The sequence below is a fragment of the Talpa europaea genome, assembly GCF_964194135.1.
Source record: "Talpa europaea genome assembly, chromosome: 14".
Taxonomy (NCBI): Eukaryota; Metazoa; Chordata; class Mammalia; order Eulipotyphla; family Talpidae; genus Talpa; species Talpa europaea.
This window is the reverse complement of record NC_140082.1, coordinates 13,204,331-13,224,564: the sequence shown is the minus strand read 5'-3', so window position 1 is coordinate 13,224,564 and position 20,234 is coordinate 13,204,331. Positions and strand designations below refer to the sequence as shown.

The 20,234-nt window shown below is 47.4% G+C and overlaps 1 protein-coding gene across 2 annotated transcripts in view; it reads right to left on the bottom strand.

The window, feature by feature from the left end:
* ACACB (acetyl-CoA carboxylase beta) overlaps positions 1–17,601 on the bottom strand; it is a gene marked incomplete at both ends in the record, with an annotated part of 76,370 nt that extends 58,769 nt beyond the window's left edge. For both annotated transcript variants that reach the window (XM_084253860.1, XM_084253861.1), the window contains 3 exons: positions 796–934; positions 2,328–2,460; positions 16,958–17,601. In XM_084253860.1, the coding sequence (XP_084109986.1) occupies positions 796–934; positions 2,328–2,460; positions 16,958–17,601 (916 nt within the window). The remainder of the gene's footprint in view (positions 1–795; positions 935–2,327; positions 2,461–16,957) is intronic.
* Between the last annotated feature and the right edge of the window lie 2,633 nt (positions 17,602–20,234).

The following is a 20,234-nucleotide window of genomic DNA, read 5'->3' as shown; positions in this document are numbered from 1 at the left end:
GAGTAGGGGTCTGGAATTTCAGCTGAGCATGATGGGGGACGCCAAGGGATAACTAAGGCTGTGGACTCAGGACAGAGTTCTATACTTACCTAGGCCCCAGATGGGTGGTAAGACCCCTGTCCTGTTTGTCTTGAATGAAAAGACAGAATGACTTTTGTCCCCATGCCTCAACAACCTCACCTATAAAGCCTGTCCTGATTGTCTTGAATGAAAAGGAGGCCAAGGCTGAGCACGGCAGTGCCCAGGGCCTGCACACCAGAAGGATTCAGGGAATAGGGCTGGAGGCAGAACTGCAGCTCTGACACGTTTAAGGAAGGGCTGACGGGACCTGAGTTGTGTTTTATAAGATCATGTTGGCTGCTATGTAGACACAGTCTGTGAAGGGACAAGGCTGCTCAGTGGGTAGGGGCCGGGAAGGAAAGCATTTATAGAATGATCTATGTCAATACCCACAGATAAGTACATGAATGAATGATTGATATACAGTATATATAGTTGTGAGAAAAAACAGCTGGAGGCAAAGACACCCATCTGCTGTAATACAGACATTTCTCAAAGGGGGATTTTCACTTTTCACATTAACCATCTGCATTTTTCTAAGGCACATAGGTTGTTCCCGTATCAGCAGACATTTTGATTAAACAAAGAAGCAAAGGCAAATAAACATGGGCTCATAAGAGAACCCTGGGACTATGTCTGGAGTCCAGGATGGACTTGCCCAGGTGGTGTGGAGGAGGTGAGGCCTGGTAAGGATGGGGTGCGGGGGGTCAGGGGGACGGGAACCAATGTACGTACCTGCGTTGGCCTTGAGGTCCTCGGGAGTCACCATGACCACAAACCGGACAGCCCTCTCATTCCGGAACATCTCATAGGCCCACCTGCGGATGGACCGCATGCACTTCACAGCAGCAATGCCATTGTTGGCGATGAGCACCTGGGCAGGGAAAGTGAAAAGGGGCGGGGGCTGCACATCTGCCTGTACTGGAGGCTGAGTGCTGTGACCCATATCACTGATGCAGAGCCTCCTTTGATACCTGAAGCACATCATTTTTCTTTGTATTCCTACAGCACATAGCCCTGCACAGGGCAGGTATTCAATGCTGGTTACATAATGAGTGACTGGATGGACAGATGGATGGATGGAAGCATGGATGGATGGACGCAAAAATGGGAAAGATGGATGATGGCTGGATGGGATGGGATGGGATGGATGGATGGGTGATTGGGATTGATGTATGGATGATGGGAATGGATGGATGGATGGAAGGGTGGGTGGGTGGGTGGATGGATTATAGGGGTTGATGGATGGATGGATGATGGATGGATGAATGGATGGATGGATGGATGGATGGATGATTGATGGATGGATGGATGGATGGATGGATGGATGGATGGATGAATGGATGGATGGATTATAGGGGTTGATGTATGGAAGATGGGAATAGATGGATGGCAGGGGTGGATGGATGAGCAACTGTTTATTCCTTTGTTGATGACATGATATATCTATAACTGTACCAATCTGCAGTATAATGTATTTTACCACCATAATTTCAGTTCATCCTCATAACAGCCCTTTAAAAGAGGTTCTATTATTATTCCTACTTGGGGTTAAAGACATTAAAACTCCAAGGAGTTAATGTCCTTGGAGAATGTGGCAGAGCTGAGCCTCTTCCATGTTCTTGCCTGTTTTCTGATCTGCCCCTGTGGCTGCCTCCACATCCTATAAGTTAAAGGTCCCAGATTTGGTATGGAGGAACAAAGAAGCAACAAAGAAGAAGGGACGCTGGCATTAATTCTCATTCTGTCATGAGACAGTATGACTTCGGGCACATCCCTTCCCACAAGCTTCATCTTCACATGAGGGGCTCACACTGGCCAATCTCCTGGCTTAGTCTCTAAGAAACAAAACCAAGCTCTACTTTTCTTGCTTAAAAAAAAAAAGCTTCTGAGGCCTCCCTGGTGGTGCAAGGGGTTAAGCTCTCCTCAAAGGAGCTATACACCCCAGACATCAGGGCTGGATTTTATGATTCCCTCCAACTACCTAGAAAGGTTCCTTGGGGTCCTTGCAGGAGGCTCCCGGGCTCTCTGAGGTACCTCTGTGAAACAGAGGGAAGAACTTGCTGCTCCCTTAGGGTGACACGCTCATGAGATCAAGCACCCAACTCGCAGCAGGTGTTCACAAAAGTGCTCGCAGCAGGTGCTCACTCAGCTGGTGCTCACAGGACCTTCTTCTGCAGCATGAAGATTGAATCTGAAGCTGCGCCTGCACCTCCAGCTGGGAGGAGGGACCCACCCCACCTAGAACCCCAGGACCTCATCTATACCTTCTCGATGACCCGATCCCCGCCAAAGCGCGTGACAAACTCAGCTGGGGAGGCCACGGTAAAGTCTCTGTGCAGGTCCAGCTTCTTCTGTTCTCGGCCCCTCTTCACCAGGTGGAGTCCTGACATGCTGGGCCTGTAGAGGGAACAGGACAGAACTTGAGTGAGGAAGCCTGGGGCGCTCGAGGGTCTAGAGCTGGACAGCTAGGAAATCGACACCCTAGAGAAGCCAAGGCCTGTCAGAGCCCTTCGGTTCTGCCCTCCCATCCAGAGACCCCAAGGCATCTCACAGGGAGACTCAAGAGGCCAAAGCAGGAATGAAGCAGGGGCCAGCCCAACATGCCCCATGTCCCAGATTCTTAATCTTAAATTCACACTCATTTTATACACCCATGATTCAGGATCTCAAATAAAACTAAAAGGCTGTAACAGGAAGTTTCAAACCAGGGAGGAAGTTCACATGTTCCAGTACTTTAGACTTGTTATACAGTATTAGTATCTTTCATGAACTTTTCTGTATGCCTATATGAAATACTTTTTAAAAACTGTAAACAAACCAATGTATAACAGTAAATAGAAAAGTTCTTGCTCCACTCCTCTCCAGAAACCCACACCAGAGGACACCCCTGGGTCTCTCTCTGGCACTCACACACCTCCACGGTTCTGAACAATGTGTGAATTATCTTGGGAGTCTTCCACCCAAGACACTGTGGTGTCCTTCCCATCTGGAGAGGTGAGGAACTAGCAATCTCATGCAGCCATCCCATCCACTCCCTCCCCCGACTGTTCAATAGAGGGAGAGCTGATCCTGGACAACACAGCTTTCAATCTGCAGAGTCTATTTATATGTGGATTCATCTTATAAACAGATGACATAAATTTACAGTTAATCAATACCCTCCAGCACTGTATTTTCTCTCCCTTCTGAGACTATTAATAACATTTCCTTTTCTCTAAATTGCTTTATTATAAAAATACAGTGTATACATACGACATACCCAGTACTTGTCAATCAACTGTTTATCAATAAGACTTTTAGTCAACAGCATGCTATTGTTTTTGGATCATCAAAAATTATACATAGGGCCTCCCTGGTGGCGCAAGGGATTAAGCACAGGACCGTGAAGGAGCTACCCACATGGTGCAGCAGACCTCTCCTGTCTCACCCGCTGCTCCCCTCAGCAGTGTATTTCGTCAGTCTGCCTGTTCTGCTCCCCACTCTGTCTGTGGTGAATCCTCTCACCCCCCACACCTCTGGCCTGTACCCCAGTTCTTGTATGCATAAATAAATAAATATTTTTTAAAATTACACACAGGTTTTTCACTATGGATGGCAGGGAGAGTTGATCGGCATCTCAATTCCTGCGTTGTTCAAGAGTTAATTGTATACTGCAATTTGGTATTGTTAGTAAATGGGTGCTTTGTTCATTTGTGATCAGTATTCACATAAGAGTTATAATATACATGATTTTCTTCTTTCTTAGTGTTTTTTCCTGGAATTAATGATTTTTTTCATTTGCTTGGTTTTCCTCAAATCTATTAGTAACTCATCCCACTCCTAATAGCCTCCCAGTACACATCAGACAATCAATGATTTCCATTATTTCTCCATCAACAACACCCCTCCTGAAGACCTTAGTTCTCCTTGAACCCGACTAGCTGTCATTCTCTAGACCTCATATCCAACCATTATTCTGGGGTTTCCCCTTACTGACATCCTTAGGGTTCCCCTTTGCCTTTTCCTGGGGCTTGATCCCTAATTTGGGAAATCACCTCGCTCTCTTTCTTGGTGGACTCCCTTGTTTTGCTGGGGCATATTCTCTGGTGGTTTCATCTGGCTAAGAGGTGGTACAGTGGCAGTGGAAGAAAAGGTCACAATGATGCCCTCAACACACCTGCCCTGGTCCTGGCAGTACTGGGCTCCCTCATCACTATCACCCTGGAGATTCTCTTTCATTCTATTTTGGATTTCTGTTTCCTGTCTTCCACATGTTGTTGTTCTTTGGTTTATTCTCTTGTTTCAGTGGAAGACATCCTCTAGTAGCTTTCTAAGAAAAGGTATGGGGAGGTGGGGAGGAGGCAGAGGGTAAATGTTTTTTAGCCTTACATGTTTTAAAACTGTCTTTCTTCTGGCCTCACATTTGACCCTGTCATTGTGTATGGAATTCTAGAAGCGAAAACCTTCTCCTTCAGAGTGTTAGAAGACTTGCATCATTTTGTTGTGGCTGCAAAGACCCTCTGATCTTGATCCTTTGTGGGTAATCCCCTTTCTAATATCCTGAAGCTTACAGGATCTTTTGTCTTCTACAATTTCACAGGAGTGTGGCAGGTAGGTGTCTGCTTCCATCAAAGAGCCTGGGAACCTGTCAGACTCCTTCAATTGTAAACATACTCAGGAATTTGTCTTCAAATATCTCCTTGGTGGCAGGGACTTGGTCCCAGGTCTTGCAGGTATGTTCTCTCCTTCCCGGCCAAGGCCTCTCAAGCAACTGTGCATTGTCGGATCCTCAGTCTGGCCAAAAGGCATCCTCGCTTGAGTCCCCTCTTTGTATTTATCAGAGCTGGAGGTGCTGGAGCTGCTCTCTGTATCACGTGTCTGGCTTTGTTCAATTCCGGTGTCAGCTGGATAGAAAGAATAACCCAGAACCCTGGCACAGACTGGGTCCCAATGATCACCAGCAGTTCTACTCAGTGAATATAGATGACAGCAAACTAGAGAATTGTTTGAGAAGCCTCAGTTACTTCCTCGTGACCAAGAGCAGGAACTAAGAGCTGATAAGCAGCTGGTAAGGCTGGCTGGCCCTCAACTCCACTCGGGGTGACCTGGGAGGGTTGTGTGTTAGGGGATCCCCAAGCATCACTAGAGTCTCCTCCCTTGCTGGTTCAGTTCCCCTGAGAGAAGTCTCTGGGTTTCTGCCTGGTGATAAAGATTGGCTGGAGCCTGGGGAGGGGAAGGAGGAAGAGAAACTGGGTGGGATGGGTATGGGGGGCAGGGCAGGCTTCAGGATTCAGCAGCCTCACAGACCTTTTTCCTCCTCTTACCCTCCACCAAGGCTTGCCTCTCTTCTGAGAATAAACTGCCTGCTTTCCTTTGGGGCAGAAATGGGCAGCCTCCAGAGTGGGTGAGAAATCTGGGAGCGTCTTACCCAATCCTTCTCATTTTGGCACCCCCACTTTCAAGGCTGCCACTCCCCACATCTCTTGGGTGCATATCCAGCAGGTTCTCACTCTCTTCATCGGTCCTCTTGGTCCTGTTAAGCCAGTTATTTCCTGTCCATCTGCTCTTTGGCTTCCAAAATGCTATTGCTGATCTTCCTTCCTGTTCTGGGGTTTTATTTCTTAAAAAAAAAAATCTCTTGTCTGTCATTTGGTGTGGCTTAAACAGGAGCAGAACCAGGTATGCACATTCAGTCCACTCTCAATCTGGCAATGGGGTATGAACCTGCCAGGGCCACCTGCCAGCAATTAGCCTAGAGCGCCTCTGTCCAGCAACTGTGTGATCAGGCACCTTGGAAAGCCGGAATGGCTTTGAATGGCTTGTGACCCTTGAATGGCTCAAGGGGTCAGAAGTTTCAATGAGAGGGACCTCCCTGGTGGTACAGGGGTTAAGTCTCAGCAATATGAAGCGATCTGCAGCCAAAGAAGCATGAGTTCTATCCCTGGCCAGGGAGCTACCCACATGGCACAGCAGACCTCTCCTGTCTCGCCTGCTGCTCCCCTCAGCAGTGTACTTCAGTGGATCTGCCTGTTCTGCTCCCCACTCTGTCTCCTCACACCCCCACACCTCTGGCTGTACCCCAGTTCTTGTATGCATAAATAAATAAATCTTTAAAATGTTAACAGCAATTATCTTAGGGTGGTTGAATTATGGGTGGTCTCTGTTTTCTTTCTTTGTTTGTATTTGTTAAATTTTCTGCAATGATATAGTATTTTCAAGAAGTAAAAAACAATCACTAATTTTGCAATGAGCATGCTGAAAGCTGCGGTCATTCTGGTCTCCACTGGGCATTCAGTAGCCTCATCTAGAAAACGGAGACGGTGACATGACACTGGGTTGTGAGGATTAAATAAGCTAGTACATGGAAAGTTTTCTGGAACACAGCAAACTCTATGTTGTTGTTTCAATGCAGTGTTACCAGGATGACCAGGCTGCTGATCTCCCAACTCAACCAAGAAAGTCATCAGGCCAGTCCTCTGCTCAGGGCCTGCTCCCTGTCGTCCACCATCCCCACCTTGTCCAGGCCTTCCCCCAATGGCTGGCTTGATCCTTAGGCTTCAAAAAGTATAAGATGTCTCATTCCATATACACAAATGTTAAAACTTTAGCAAACACAAAAAAGCCACAACAGAAAACTCAACCATTCAGGGGGCCTCCCTGGTGGCGCAAGAGGTTAAGACGCAGCACTGTGGAACTGTCCGCAGCCACTGTAGCATGAGTTCGATTCCCTGATTGGCCAGGGAGCTGCCCACATGGTGTAGCAGACCTCTCCTGTCTCACCCGCTGCTCCCCTCAGCAGTGTATTTCAGTACATCTGCCTGTTCTGCTCCCCACTCTGTCTCTGGTGAATCCTCTCACCCCCCACAACACTGGCCTGCACCCCAGCTCTTGTATGCATAAATAAATCTTAAAAAAAAAAAAAAAAAGAAAACTCAACCATTCAAAACGTACCATTACTTGACCTGGGAAATACCATTCATGGCCACCATTTTAATTCCCGAACCAGTGATGGAGACCCAGCAACGGGAGGGTCACAAACCCTCAACAAGGTAGGAGGATGACACACAAGCTGCTGCAATGACCCGTTTTGTCCCTGGGCTAGTGGCTATTTTTATTTGTTTTTGACAAGGTTGGAGGCCAGCCAACATCGGCTCTTGAGGTCTGACCTTCTGCCAGCATTTGCTGCAAGGTAAGTGTGGAGGCTGAATGTTCCATCGTGACATTGTGAGTATGGTATGATGTTAGCCAAACACCAAACGTGTCTGTTGTCCAGGCACGAGATCAGGCAGAGCGGCACTGGGAAGGAGGGAGGGTCAGGATTCTCCCACGTTCCTAGGGATGGGGCACGGAGGACTTCTCACTGAATCCCCACAGCCCTGTGCAGGGGAGGTCATAGCCTCCAACTCATGATGAGGAAACCGAGTCTCGGAGAGGCAAAAAGATAACTGAGATAAATGGAAGAACCTCTTTAAAAAACAAGTGCTAACTTTTGAGAGACAATATGTATAATGGGGGGAGAGAAGATTTTGCTCCCCAAGGAACAGACAACAATATTTACAGGCATTTTTGAGTCATCATATGGGCGGGGGGTGGGGGTGGGGAACAGGGATGCTACTAGCATTCAGTGGGTACAGGCCAGAGCTGCTGCTGCTAAACATCCCACAATATGCAGGACGGGCCCCACCACAAAACATCAGAGGGTCCCAAAAGTCAACAGTGCCAAATGTCAACCAGCTGAGAAACCCTCAGAGATGAGACTCATCCTTCTAGGCTCTGAATGCACAATTTACTACTTATGACCTGTGTATTCTTGGGAAAGGTGCTTCACTACTCTGTGCCCTACCTTCCACATATGGAAGGCATATGGAAATCATATTAACAGGATCTGCCTCATAGAGCACATGTCCAGGCTTCTGCATGGGGCCTGGTCCGCAGAGCTCTGGACACTCTAGAGCCACTGGAGAGCTGTTATAAGAGCCCCAGAGTGGGGCACTGGGCTATGGCCCTGGCATTAACCCACCCTCAGGTCCCTTAGCCTCCCCTTTCTTTGGTAAGGCTGAGAGCCAATGAGCTGCTGGAAACGGAGGCTGTACTGTCACCCCAAGCACGTGAGCAAGAAAGGACATTGCACAGTCTAGGAAAAGGTGGTAACCTAGAACTCATCTTTGGGCTCCAAATAAATGGACCGCTGGAAATTTCTCAGGCCACCATGTCCTTGGTGCCTCTTGAGATGGCCACTTTGGCGAGGCTGGGTGTCAGCAAACCAGGTCCACGGGCCTGATCCAGCCTGCCATTTACTTTCATACCACCCAGAAGGAAATAATGGTTTTCCCATTTTTTAATGGTTGAAAAAAAATCCAAAGAATGTTATTTTGTGACACTTGAGAATTATATGAAATTCAAATTTCAGGGTCAGTAAATAAAGTGTGGTTGGAAGAGAGGCCCATTCAATCACATACCAACAGTGGCTGCCAGTGCAGTTGACAGCAGAGCTGAGTCATGGTGACAGAAACCATAGCCATAAGCTGAAAACACCGTCTACCTGGCCAGTTAAGCAATGAGCGTGTGGACTTCAAGTTAGGCAGTGGTTTCCAAGTCTGACAGTACACTCCATTGCACGCAGAGCTGTAAAAGACACTGAGGCCTGGGACCTACCTGAACTAATTAATCAGCATCTCTAAGGGGGAGGGGACCAGGCATCCACATTTTTGAAAAGCCCTCCAGGAAATTCAAAGGTGCTGCAGGACTGAACCACCCAGAGAATCAACGACCAGGATTTCCACACAAACAGCAAAATTCCCACTCAAATGGGGCATCCAGGGCTCCCTGAAAACCAGGTTCTCCACTGCCTCTTCCTTCCTAAATTGATTCCTCCCCATTCAACTCAAGTATCTTCAGAGAAGCTCTTCTCCAGTTCCGACCCCCCTTTCTTTCTCCCTTCTCTTAACCCAAGTCCAGTGTGCACTCCGAGGGATGTGGGCATCATGTGACCTTGCCTTTCTATGCATTCTGGCTCCTCAGGAGACTGTCCAGGCTTTTAGGACCAGAAGGCAAATGTGTCTTGACTCTGGAGGTTTCGTTTGCAACAGAAATTTGTCATCACCGTAATCAGCTTTGAGAATGTTTATGCTGACCCAGGACAGTGCTCAAGGCCAGTACCTGCTGAGTGCTAGAGTCTGGCGCTGAACCTGTTAGGACCCTGCTAGGACCAGCCCCACTAACAGATGGGGAAACCAAGATTCAGAAATTGATGCACTTGCCCAAGGTCAGGCACATGGCTGGGTTACAGAGTGGAGCTAATTCCATCTGTGTGACAACTTTCAGCTAAAAGAAGCAGCATGTGGTCACCCAATCAAGCATCTTCATAAATATGGTGGCTGCCAGACCTCAACTTGCTCAGAAAATTGCAATTTTTTGAAAGTTTATTCTTTGGGATTAAAATGGTTTGGGAAAAGTATTCTCGTGGAGGAAAATGTATGATTAAATGTGATTCAAGATTTATATGCTAAACTTTTTGTGTAAATAGCTTTATAGATGAGGAAACCCTGTACTCTTTGTCAGCCCCTTGGACTACTGTGGGCATACCCTATGACTTCGCCTGTTTTTGCCAGGGGAGTTAGATTAGGGATCCACACATGGAAGAAATGTGACCTCTACGCTCCATGAAAAACACCACACATAAGAAAGACTGATTCAGACATGGGAGTCCTGCCCCCTGCACACCATGGAGGGCCCCCCATCAGCTGTCAGTCTCCTCTGCAGAAGAACCAAATAAGTGGAAGGTCAGCCTTCCTCCTGGCGGTCTGCCTGCATGTCTAGGACTTGTCCCTTGCCTTCTGTGAACCCCCATTTATGGAATGAAACAACCAGTGAGGCCCTTCCAGTCCCAAGAGTCCTCACCTTTCTGGCATGTTCATGAGCCTCAGTAACTAGTGACCAGCCGAGTCCTTTTGTCTTTCGACTAGTCCTACATTAGGAGAGGCCTCTTATTTTTGAAGGAGTCTATTGGAGCAGGTTGTGCTCCTAAAGTAGAGAGTCTGCATATGAATTCTGGACCCGCTTTCACCAGCACTTTCCTCATCTGCCAAGGAAAACACCCACTTAGTGCCCCATGGTGGTGATGCAAAGGTGGCATGAATTCCCCCACAAAATATTCAGCCTGGCATACTGAAAGTATCCCACCAATGGTAGCAATTATTGCTGTTACCACCTATGGGCTTTGAATTGGAATTACCAAGAAAACACGTAGCTCTCCCACTGGATCAAGAGTTGCCGAAGGCCAGAGGTCATGTTTCCCAAAATTTTGCATGTGCCTTCCTGCTACAGATTCAGGTCATATACATGGGAGGTGTGCAGGAAATGTTTATGGACCAGGTGAATATATCCTGACAGGAGAAAAACAGATGGAGACAGAGACTTAGCTACAAGGCTGCTCTTCACTGTGCTATTGTATTAGCAAAGGGGGAGAAACAACCCAAATATCCACTATTTATAGGGGGTTACTTCTACATTTTAAGGTGTATCCTGTCATAGGAACACTGTGGGCTCAGTGAAAACCATGTTGTAGAACCAAATGTTTTCTATAAAGAATCAGGAATTTAAAACTTTAGGCTTTACAGCTAGGACAGTCTCTGTCCCACTACTTTATTCTGCCACTGAAGCCTGAAGGCAGCCAGAGATAATACATAAGTGATGAGCATGGCTATGTTCCAATAAAACTTTATTTGTGATAGACAATGACATTTTGTGTCATTTTCATGCCACCATATAGTACTCTTCTTTTGCTTTTCCCCCAACCATTTAGAAGGAAAATCCAGGCTTTACTCACAGGTCATATATAAACAGGCAACAGGCCTTTGAGCCAGATGGTGAAAAATGTTGAGTCAAAATAGAAGTTACAAAGTGTTCCCTATGCAGCAGGTCTGTAAATTAAAACACCACGCTCACAAGGCTGCAAGGATATACAGCAAGAGTTCAAGATCACACAGGTGGGGCGATTACGGGAGATTGCTGTTGCTTTTTGATTATCTAAAATTGTCTGCATTTTCTACAACAAACTTTGCATCATTTTGGCAACTTTTTTTCCATGCAGTAAAATGAAGACCAAAAAGAAAATGAGCAAAATTACACAGGTGGGGCCAAGAAGCGCTGGGGCAGGGAAATGCCTACACACTACCCTGCTCAGAACATAACCTTAAGTTTGTTGCCTGCTCAGATCCACACTGATTCGACCCCCTCTTCTCAATCACTAGACTTCAGACACTTGCCTTCCAGGACGATCACTTTTATCAAGGGGGAGTAAGAGTGGCAAAGAGGGTCCCCCTTCAACCCTGAGGTACCTGCATGCTCCTGCTTCTTCCTCCCATCAACACCACAGCCTAATCCAGTCTCCTCTTCCACCGCCTAGGGTTTGCAAGGCGCGGGCTCCATGCCCCCAAAAGGCTGCATTTCTTTGGGTGCGAGCGGAAAGAGAGAGGTTGGTGCTAAAAGGACAGAGAATTTGCGCTGCCAAAGTTTGTAAGATAACTGTAACGGTCATTAAAACTGCAGGCTTACTTACTTTACGATCAGGGAAACAGACCTTGCACTTGGCAGGACTCATGTTGACCGTCCCGCCGGCCCATCCCAGCAGACTCCTGCTGGGGTACAGAGCATGCACCACCCGAGACCCCTGGAGCAGCCCCGGGGCCTGCGGCCCAGCGGGACCGCCAGGGAGCCGCCAGCTCCGCGCTGCGCTTCCTCCATCCCGAAACACGGCCTGCGCACAAGTGTCCAGGAGGGCGCGCCCGCCCAGGCCCCGCCCAGGCCCCCAGGCCCCGCCCCTGGTATCGCTCCGCCCCTGTCCTGGTCCCGCCCCCTCGCATTGCCCGCCCCTGTCCGGGCCCCGCCCCGCCCCCTCGTATCGTCCCGCCCCTGTCCGGGCCCCGCCCCGTCCCCTCGTATGGCCCCGCCCCTGCCCGGGCCCCGCCCCGCCTCCTTGCATGGCCCCGCCCCTCTTGGCCCCGCCCCTATCCGGGCCCCGCCCCTTGCCTGTCCCGCCTCCTGCCCCAGCGCTGGCTCCGGACCCGGCGAACTCCGACCCGATCCCGCCCCGCGGACCCACCAATTGCGGCTGACTTTGAGCACCCGGCAGTAGTGGCCCGACTTAAAAAAACAAACAAACAAAACCCCCTTTTCGCTCCCCCCCGCCGGGTGCCGCCTCCCTGGGCGCAGGAGAAGGTCCTGGGTGCCGCACCCCATATATTGGCCGCTGGAAGAAACTCGCCATTAATTTGCTTGAACACACACAGTGTGAGGCGAGGGAAAACACGGGTTACAGTGTGAGTCGGGTATCAGCACCGTGCCTGGTGCAAAGCCCCGTAGTCGAGTTAACGTTTGTTTTGCACTTTCCAAGGTCCTGTTTGGGCTCGGCCTTTGGCCTGGGCTGCCAGAGAAAGGCTCGTTCCCTGCGCCCGGAGCGCACGGCTGAGCAGCTCAGGGCCTCTCGTCACGGGAGCGCCTCCACGGCCCTTGTCACCCTAAATAAACTTTTTTCTGGTACGGCTAACAGTTACTGTTCTTTTGTGCCTTTGTCTCAATACTCAGGACAACCCTATTGGTTTTCTCCCCATAATACAGGTAAGGGACCAGGATCCAGAAATGTGTGTTGTTGAAGGTGACAGGATGAATGAATAAATGCTTCTCGGTGTAGTTAAATTAAAAAGATTCAAAGAGGGCCTCCCCGGTGGCGCAAGGGGTGAAGATACAACCTATGACGCTATCCGCAGCCACTGCAGCACCAGTTTTGATCCCCGGCCAGGGAGATACCCACATGGCGCAGCAGACTCTCCTGTCTGGCCCGCTGCTCCCCTCAGCAGTGTGTTTCAGTAGACCAGCCTGTTCTGCTCCCTACTCTATCTCTGGTAAATTCTCTCACCTCCCCACACCTCTGGCCCTCAAATTCTGTGCAAAAATAAGTAAATAAAATTTTATTTTAAAAAGAGAAATAAAATAATCTCTTTCAATATAAGATGGGGAAATGCTACATTAAGTATAAAGCAGAAGAGGATGGTTTTCTAAAACAGGATACTGATGCTTGGAGGGGGGTAGTAGGAAGAATGTTTGGTCAGTCTTTACCCTGTATTCATTAAATAGCCAACCTCCCCCAAATCTCAACATTTAATCTCAAATGGAACATGGCAAAAGCAGGGACACCTCTCTTCCCAGCTCCCAGAAAACATCTTAGGAGTTAAGGAGATTTGAAAATGGGGTTTCTGCCAGTTCCTTCTTAAATTAATAAATGAATAAATAAAAGAAACCTTTATAAAAAGATTTGTGGCATTCCATTTAGGGACAAATAAAAATATAGCAGATTAAAGTTTTATCACCTGCTCACTATTTGGAACTGATGAGAATGGAACAGGAAGAAGCTGGGAGGTGGCCACTGAAAGTCATTACCAGGAAAGGGAGGGAGAGGCAATGTCCCAGGTGTCAGTTGGCTTTCCTGGTGTTCCATCCCCCAAGGCAGGGCCTCTCCTTCATGCCCAGCCCCTCATCAGCCTCTGAGGGCCAGGAGGAGGAGAGGCCCCTTTGAAGATTGCTACCAAAGAGCTTCCTCCCAAACCACAAAATTAAGCATGTGCATTTTCCATCAGTGCCCAGCTAGTCTCCCAGTTGGTGGCCTGGCAGGAAGAGGCCAGTGTGGGCCACAAGGTGACCTTGCAGGTAGCACAGAGGTACGTGGCTCCCAAGGAAACTGCCAAGGGCAGGGAAGAGTCACAGACCAACATCCCATCTTTGCTGTGGTGAGCATGGGGCCTTGGAACAAACATACCCAGGCCTTAGTTTTCTGTCTATGAAAAGGGGAAGGAGTTAGATCAGGGCAGCAGGAACATCCCAAACCCCAACTCCCTGCTTCTATTTTATAGAAACTTGGCCTCAAAATGTAGGCGATTTGCCCGAGGATACAACCCTTCAGCAATATATCAGGAAAGAAAATAAGAACAAAGGAACTTCCTAGATTCTCAAAGGGACTCTTTCACCACATGTTTCCTTGTGGCCAGGTGGCAGGCACCTGGCCAGCCTGCCCCCTGGTATTCTATGACCCAAATCTGCAACTGGCATTCCCCAAGGGCCCAGGATAAAGCAATGTCACCTTGCTTAAAAGAAAAAGCCCTCCTTAGTGTCCTCCTCAGTGACCTAGGGATTAAGTCTCAGCACTATCACCACCATGACCTGAGTTCGATCCCCAGCCAGGGAGCTGACCCACATATGGTGCAGTAGTTCTCTCCTGTCTCGCCCACTGCTCCCCTCAGCAGTGTATTTCAGTAGATCCACCTGTTCTGCTCCCCACTCTTGTCTCTGGTGAATCCTCTCACCTCTCTCCTACACCCCAGTTTTTCTACTAAAAAAACAAAACAAAACCCAGTAGTGGTGCTTCACAAAGCAACACTCAGAAGGGTCCTATTTTTGGGGGGGGGGGGTACACAGAGGGGTCTCCCTAAACATCCCTTCAGAGAGGCGTCTCAAGTCTCTCCAGTGGGTGTGAGCAGAAGGCCCATGGGGGCCACAAAATACAAGGCAACTGAGACTCCCCAAAATGCTGAAAACTCAACAAGTTAAAAGAAGAGCACCCCACCTAGTTTTGATATCATGAGTCCCTCAGGCTGGAAAGCATAGCTTTTGACATCATTTTTATTTAGGTACCACCAGAGGCACGGGCCTGAGAGTAAACATGTAAGCCTTGACTCCCTGGAGCTGTTTCTGCATGAGATTATCATTCTGAATCATTGAGAAACAACAAACACATGTAGGTCCCGGAGAATCTGAGATCTCTGGTGTCTAGTAGTTTAAGTGTATTAAGTGCATTTTTGATTTACGATATTTTAAATTTAGTATGGGTTTATCAGGACATATCCCATCCTAAGTCAAGGAGCAATTATAGTCGCTGTGCCTAGTAGCTACCATATTGGACAACACAGTTCTAGAACATCCCATTCTAGAATATTCCATCATGGCAGAAAGTTTTGTTGGTCAGCTATGGTCTGGCTTAAAAGTTGCCTCTTTCAAGAAGAGTTTTTCCATGACCTGACCATATCTTTCTAAAATTGATCCCCTCAAGAAAAAAAAAAATTAATCAAAAGAAAAAGAAGCAAATTTAAGCCCCAAAATAAAAAGAAACAAAACAAAATTAATAGATGCCCTCAGATATGTCCTCTCCTATACCATATCTCCTCCCTGGCATTGAACAAACTCAGAAACTATCCGATGCATTTACCCTGTTGATCTGTACATTTCCCGCCTCCCTGCTAGACCATGGGACTTACTTTCTGCTGCAGTAATTGTGCTAAATGTATCTCATTATCCCTCCTGTTAGAGACCACTCAGCAGCCCCACCTTAAACATCCATTTCAACACAACCTCTGATGGTCATCAATTTGGGTAAATTGGTTTAATAAGCTGCTTTTCCCTAATTCCTGCCAAAACTGCCACATTGAAAGAAAGCTGTTAGGAGGGGAGAGGATGTTTGTGGTCACTGGAGGGAGGACACTGTGGGGACTGCAGATATGGCCTTAAAACTGGGCTCCGCCACTTCCTTGCTGTGTGATCTTGGGAAAGGAACTTCACCTCTCTGAGCTGTGGTTTTCTCATCTATCTGCGGAGATCCACCATTATTCTGTGGTGCCTTCTGCCATTATTATAAGGAATAAATGTATGTAGAAGGGGGATGGAAAAGTGCTGAGTGACTTCGAGTGCTGGGTGAAGTGGGTGCTAGTGGGTGAAGGACAGGCCCAGGAAAGGAGCTGGGGAGGAGTCTGCTATTATTAGGCACCTACTATGTACCACGCCTACTTTACAAGAACATTATCCCATTTCATCCCTTTACTGTTTTACAGATGAGGGCTTGAGGCGGGGAGAGGTGAGTGCCATGGCCAAAGTCACACAGCAGGGGGTGGCAGAGCCTGGACTGAACCCAACTCTGCCTGACTCCAAAGACTCTCTGTACCAGAGTCTGAAGCCTTCTTGTACATTAACCCTTCTAGAAACTCAAAGGATGAGTTTGATGGTAGTCAGTATACAGAATACTTGGCTGTTCTTTCGACCCTCTCTCCTACTTCTGCTCAGAAGGGTTAAGATTAAGCTCACCTGGAACATGTGTCTACAGAAGAACCCACCTCCCAGTCCAGGTTTTCCTCACTTTGGCAGCCAAAGAGGTGCTTAAAAGAATAGCCAGTAAGATTCAGCCCCCAGGGAGGAAGATCAGTCAGGAAGGCTGGGAGCAGAGTTCTCTCTGGCTGGCAAAGTTCTGGTAGGTGGCTCCCTCCCTCTCTCTGCTCTCCTGTATTCCCCAAGTTTTCTACCTTTCCCTGTAACACAGGAGTACATGTGGGAAAGGTGATAACAAACAAAGCCAACATCTGCATCCCTGGGACAGTCCCACCAGTAGGTATTTGCTCCCAATAATGAAATTGATAGAAGTGGTTACAGTGCGTTTCTCCTTTTTTAGGCATTCCTGGGGCAGGGGTGCCTTTCAATTGTTAATTACCTATTGAATAAATGCATAAAAGAATGAGTGAATGAATGAATAAAGGAATGTCCCTTCAGAAGGCAGGAAAAGTATCCTCTAGGCTCCCACCATCCCTACAGCTCTTGCCAGCCTTAGCTCATTTGGCTTAAATTATCACTAGTTACATGCAGGGTCATCTCCCCCAAGTAGACAGTGATCTCCTGGAAAGGTGGGTTTCTGGCAAGGGACCCTGTAGATGCAGTAGATGCTCAATAATTGATTCTGAAAGCGGGGGAGGAGGGTATGTGTTCTGCTTTTCACATGGTTACCTTCAAAGTGTTGGCATAAGCTGAAGGCTTGACGGCATGGGGAAGGGTGCAGACCCCACCTAAACCCTGTGCCTCCCCATTACTACAAAGGATGTGTTACCTTATAGAGGGCGTGGGCGTCTCAGACTCTCCTGGGGCTGGAGTGACCTCTATGGACAGGGCACCCAGGCTGGCCCGGCTGCTCTTCCGGGAAGACACTCGAAAAGAGCCTGTACCAGGGTCCTCATCAGAGGAGTTCTCTTCAAAGGATCCCAGGATGAAGTTGGTCATCAGCTGCCTCTTGATGTGTGCCTGCTTCTCATCTTCTTTGGAGAGGGATTTGGCTCGTTGGCCCTGGGGTCTGGCTGGGGAGGCCAGGCCATTGGTGTCTGGAACCTCCAGGCCTTCTGTCCCTGTGCCATTGGAGTGGCATGCTGGGGAGGCATCATCAGGGGAAAGGGAGTTTCGTGGGGGCTTCTGGCGTGGGGGTGGCCGGGAGGGTCTTTGCCGACGGGCATCCTTAGGATCCTTGTGGGAGGTTAGCTCAGCCAGGTCAGGAGTCTTTGACAGAGACCTGTTGTCCTCATTTTTCTGCAGCGGCTCCCCTGAGTTTTCTGAGACAACAGAGGGCTCCTGGCTTGGGATAAAGTTCATTTCCGATTTACTCTTGGCAACTGGCGTGGAGTCTGTCATTTTTCCCCAGATTTTTAACCAGGAAATGGTCAGGCAGCAGAAAATCAGACAAGACAGAAAAAGCAGGATCATTCAAAAATTCTGTAAGGAGGAGAAGAGTGACATTTTAGAGTCTATGTGATAGAGTGATTTTTGTCTTGAAGGAGATACTGAGGTGAGGGGCGGTCGGGGCTGTGTGTATTCAGCTAAGAGAGCTGGGGGGTGAGCACTGGACAGAGTAGAGAAGGGATTCTCCTCCTGGTCCTGCCCATGACATGCTCTGTGGTCTTGTGCATTTTCCTTAACTTTTCTGAATCTAAATTTCTCACCTCTAATTTAGGTATACTAACAGATGCTCAGGAGAAATCATAAACATGCATGTGAGAGAAGTGAAATTATGTATTTAAAGAACTCTGGCATGGCATCATCATTCAAAATATCCAAAAAATGGGGTGTCCCTGGTGGCCTAGGGGTTAAGTCTCAGAGCTATCACCATGACAACCTCAGTTCAATCCCCAGCTCTCTTAGCTGAATACACACAATCCTGACCGCCCCTCACCTCAGTATTTCCTTCAAGACAAAAATCATGTGGGAGCTGACCCACATGGCGTGGCCGACCTCTCCTGTCTAGCATGCTGCTACCCTCAGCAGTGTATTTCAGTGGCTCTGCCTGTTCTGCTGCCCACTCTATCTGTCTCTGGTGAATCTTCTCACCCCCCCACACACACACACCTCTGGCCTGCACCCCAGTTCTTCCACACAAAGTTAAATAAATAAAATCTTAAAAAGAAAACCCAAAATATTCAAAAAATGGCAATAATCCAAAAGTCCATTAACTGATGAATGGGTCAACAAAATGTAGTACATCTGTACAATGGAATATTATTCAGCCATAAAAAGGGACCAAAGTACTGATCCATGCTACCACATGGAGGAATCTTGAATACATGATGCTGAGTGAAAAAAGTCAAACAAAAGATCACATACCATATGAGGCCACACCATGGATTCCATGAAATATCCACAATGGGCAAATTCATTGAAATAGAATGGTTGCCTTGGGCTATGGGATGTGGGTGATGGCTAAAGGATACAGAATTTCTTTTGGGGGTGATGAAAACATGTTCATGATCCTGTAATGCTGTCACTATACTAAAAACCATTTAATTGTACACTTTACATGAGTGAATTCCATGGAATGTGAATTATATCTTTAAAAATCTGCCATGTATAAAGACTAATCTCAGGGCCTCCCTGGTGGTACAGGGATTAAAGATGGCATTATCAAGCTATCGCCAGCCACTGCAGCACGAGTTCGATCCCCGGCCGGCCAGGGAGCTGACCCACACGGCACAGCAGCCCTTTCCTGTCTCGCCCGCTGCTCCCCTCAGCAGTGTATTTCAGTAGATCCTCCTGTTCTGCTCCCCACTCTCTCTGGTGAATCCTCTCACACATACACCCCCACACCTCTGGCCTACCTAGACCCCAGTTCTTGTATAAACAAATAAATCTTTAAAAAATAAAAGACTAATCTCTCACCAAATTTATATGAATAAAGGATCTGTTGCTTCTGTTATGATCTTCATCATTATCACCAGCATCATTGTATTATAGAATTATTATCATGATCTATTATCATAACCCTCATTGTGGACTATGACAGGAGAAGGGGTGCCTTAGGTTACTTTCTCCACAGAGCTGGCACAGCCGACGACGGGCATACCGACACCTAAGCTCAACAAGACCAAAGAAAGTATTTTGATCCAGGGTCTACAGCAGTGCCTACTCGAGTAAGAGTATAACCATGGACAAAATTCTTTTTTTTTTTTTAAGATTTATTTATTTATACAAGAACCGGGGTACAGGCCAGATGTGTGGAAGGGTGAGAGGATTCACCAGAGACAGAGCGGGGAACAGAACAGGCAGACTGACTAAAATACACTGCTGAGGGGAGCAACAGGCGAGACAGGAGAGGTCTGCTGCGCCATGTGGGTTGTGCCAGGGCTGGCAGGGATCTAACGGGCACAGCAGAGGCTGCAGACAGCTTCACAGCGCTGCACTCAACCTCCTGTGCCACCAAGGAGGCCCCCAAAATTCTTTTTTTGGATAAGTAAGTCCAGATTGATTTCTAACCCATGCCTCTTCCCTATTAATGAATAAATAATTGTTATTTAAAGAAAATATTATTATAAAGCAAACAAACAAAAATACAATCGTGTATATGAAAATTTCTGAACAAACTTTGCATAAATATATTCTAGAAACATTGAAAAAGCAGGGCCACAAAGCCAAAGCATGTTAATTTAGTATCTTAAAGGTATTTTTGTTTAAAATTTCAACACAATGCTCTTATGGGAAGTTGGAAAGTCCTCAAGATTTCCCAGAACTACAGGATCCAAGTACTTCTTGCACAGTTTGGGCAACAGAATTTGCTGGAATGTTATCAAGAGTATTTTCTAGGTAATACACAGTGTCAGGAAGATTTTTTTCCTTTTAATGTCATCGAGTTTATTTTTAAAGGAAAGCAGTCAGTCAGGGGTGGTTCAATGTCAATCAATTAACCAAACCACATTAATAAAGAGGAAAAAGCCATATGATCATCTCAACAGATACAAAAAAAGCCATTTGATAAAAATCCAATATCCTTTCATGAGTAAAAAGAAATTCAGAAAACTAGGAATTGAAAGTAACTTTAACATAAATCATTATGTTATGAAATTTATGAA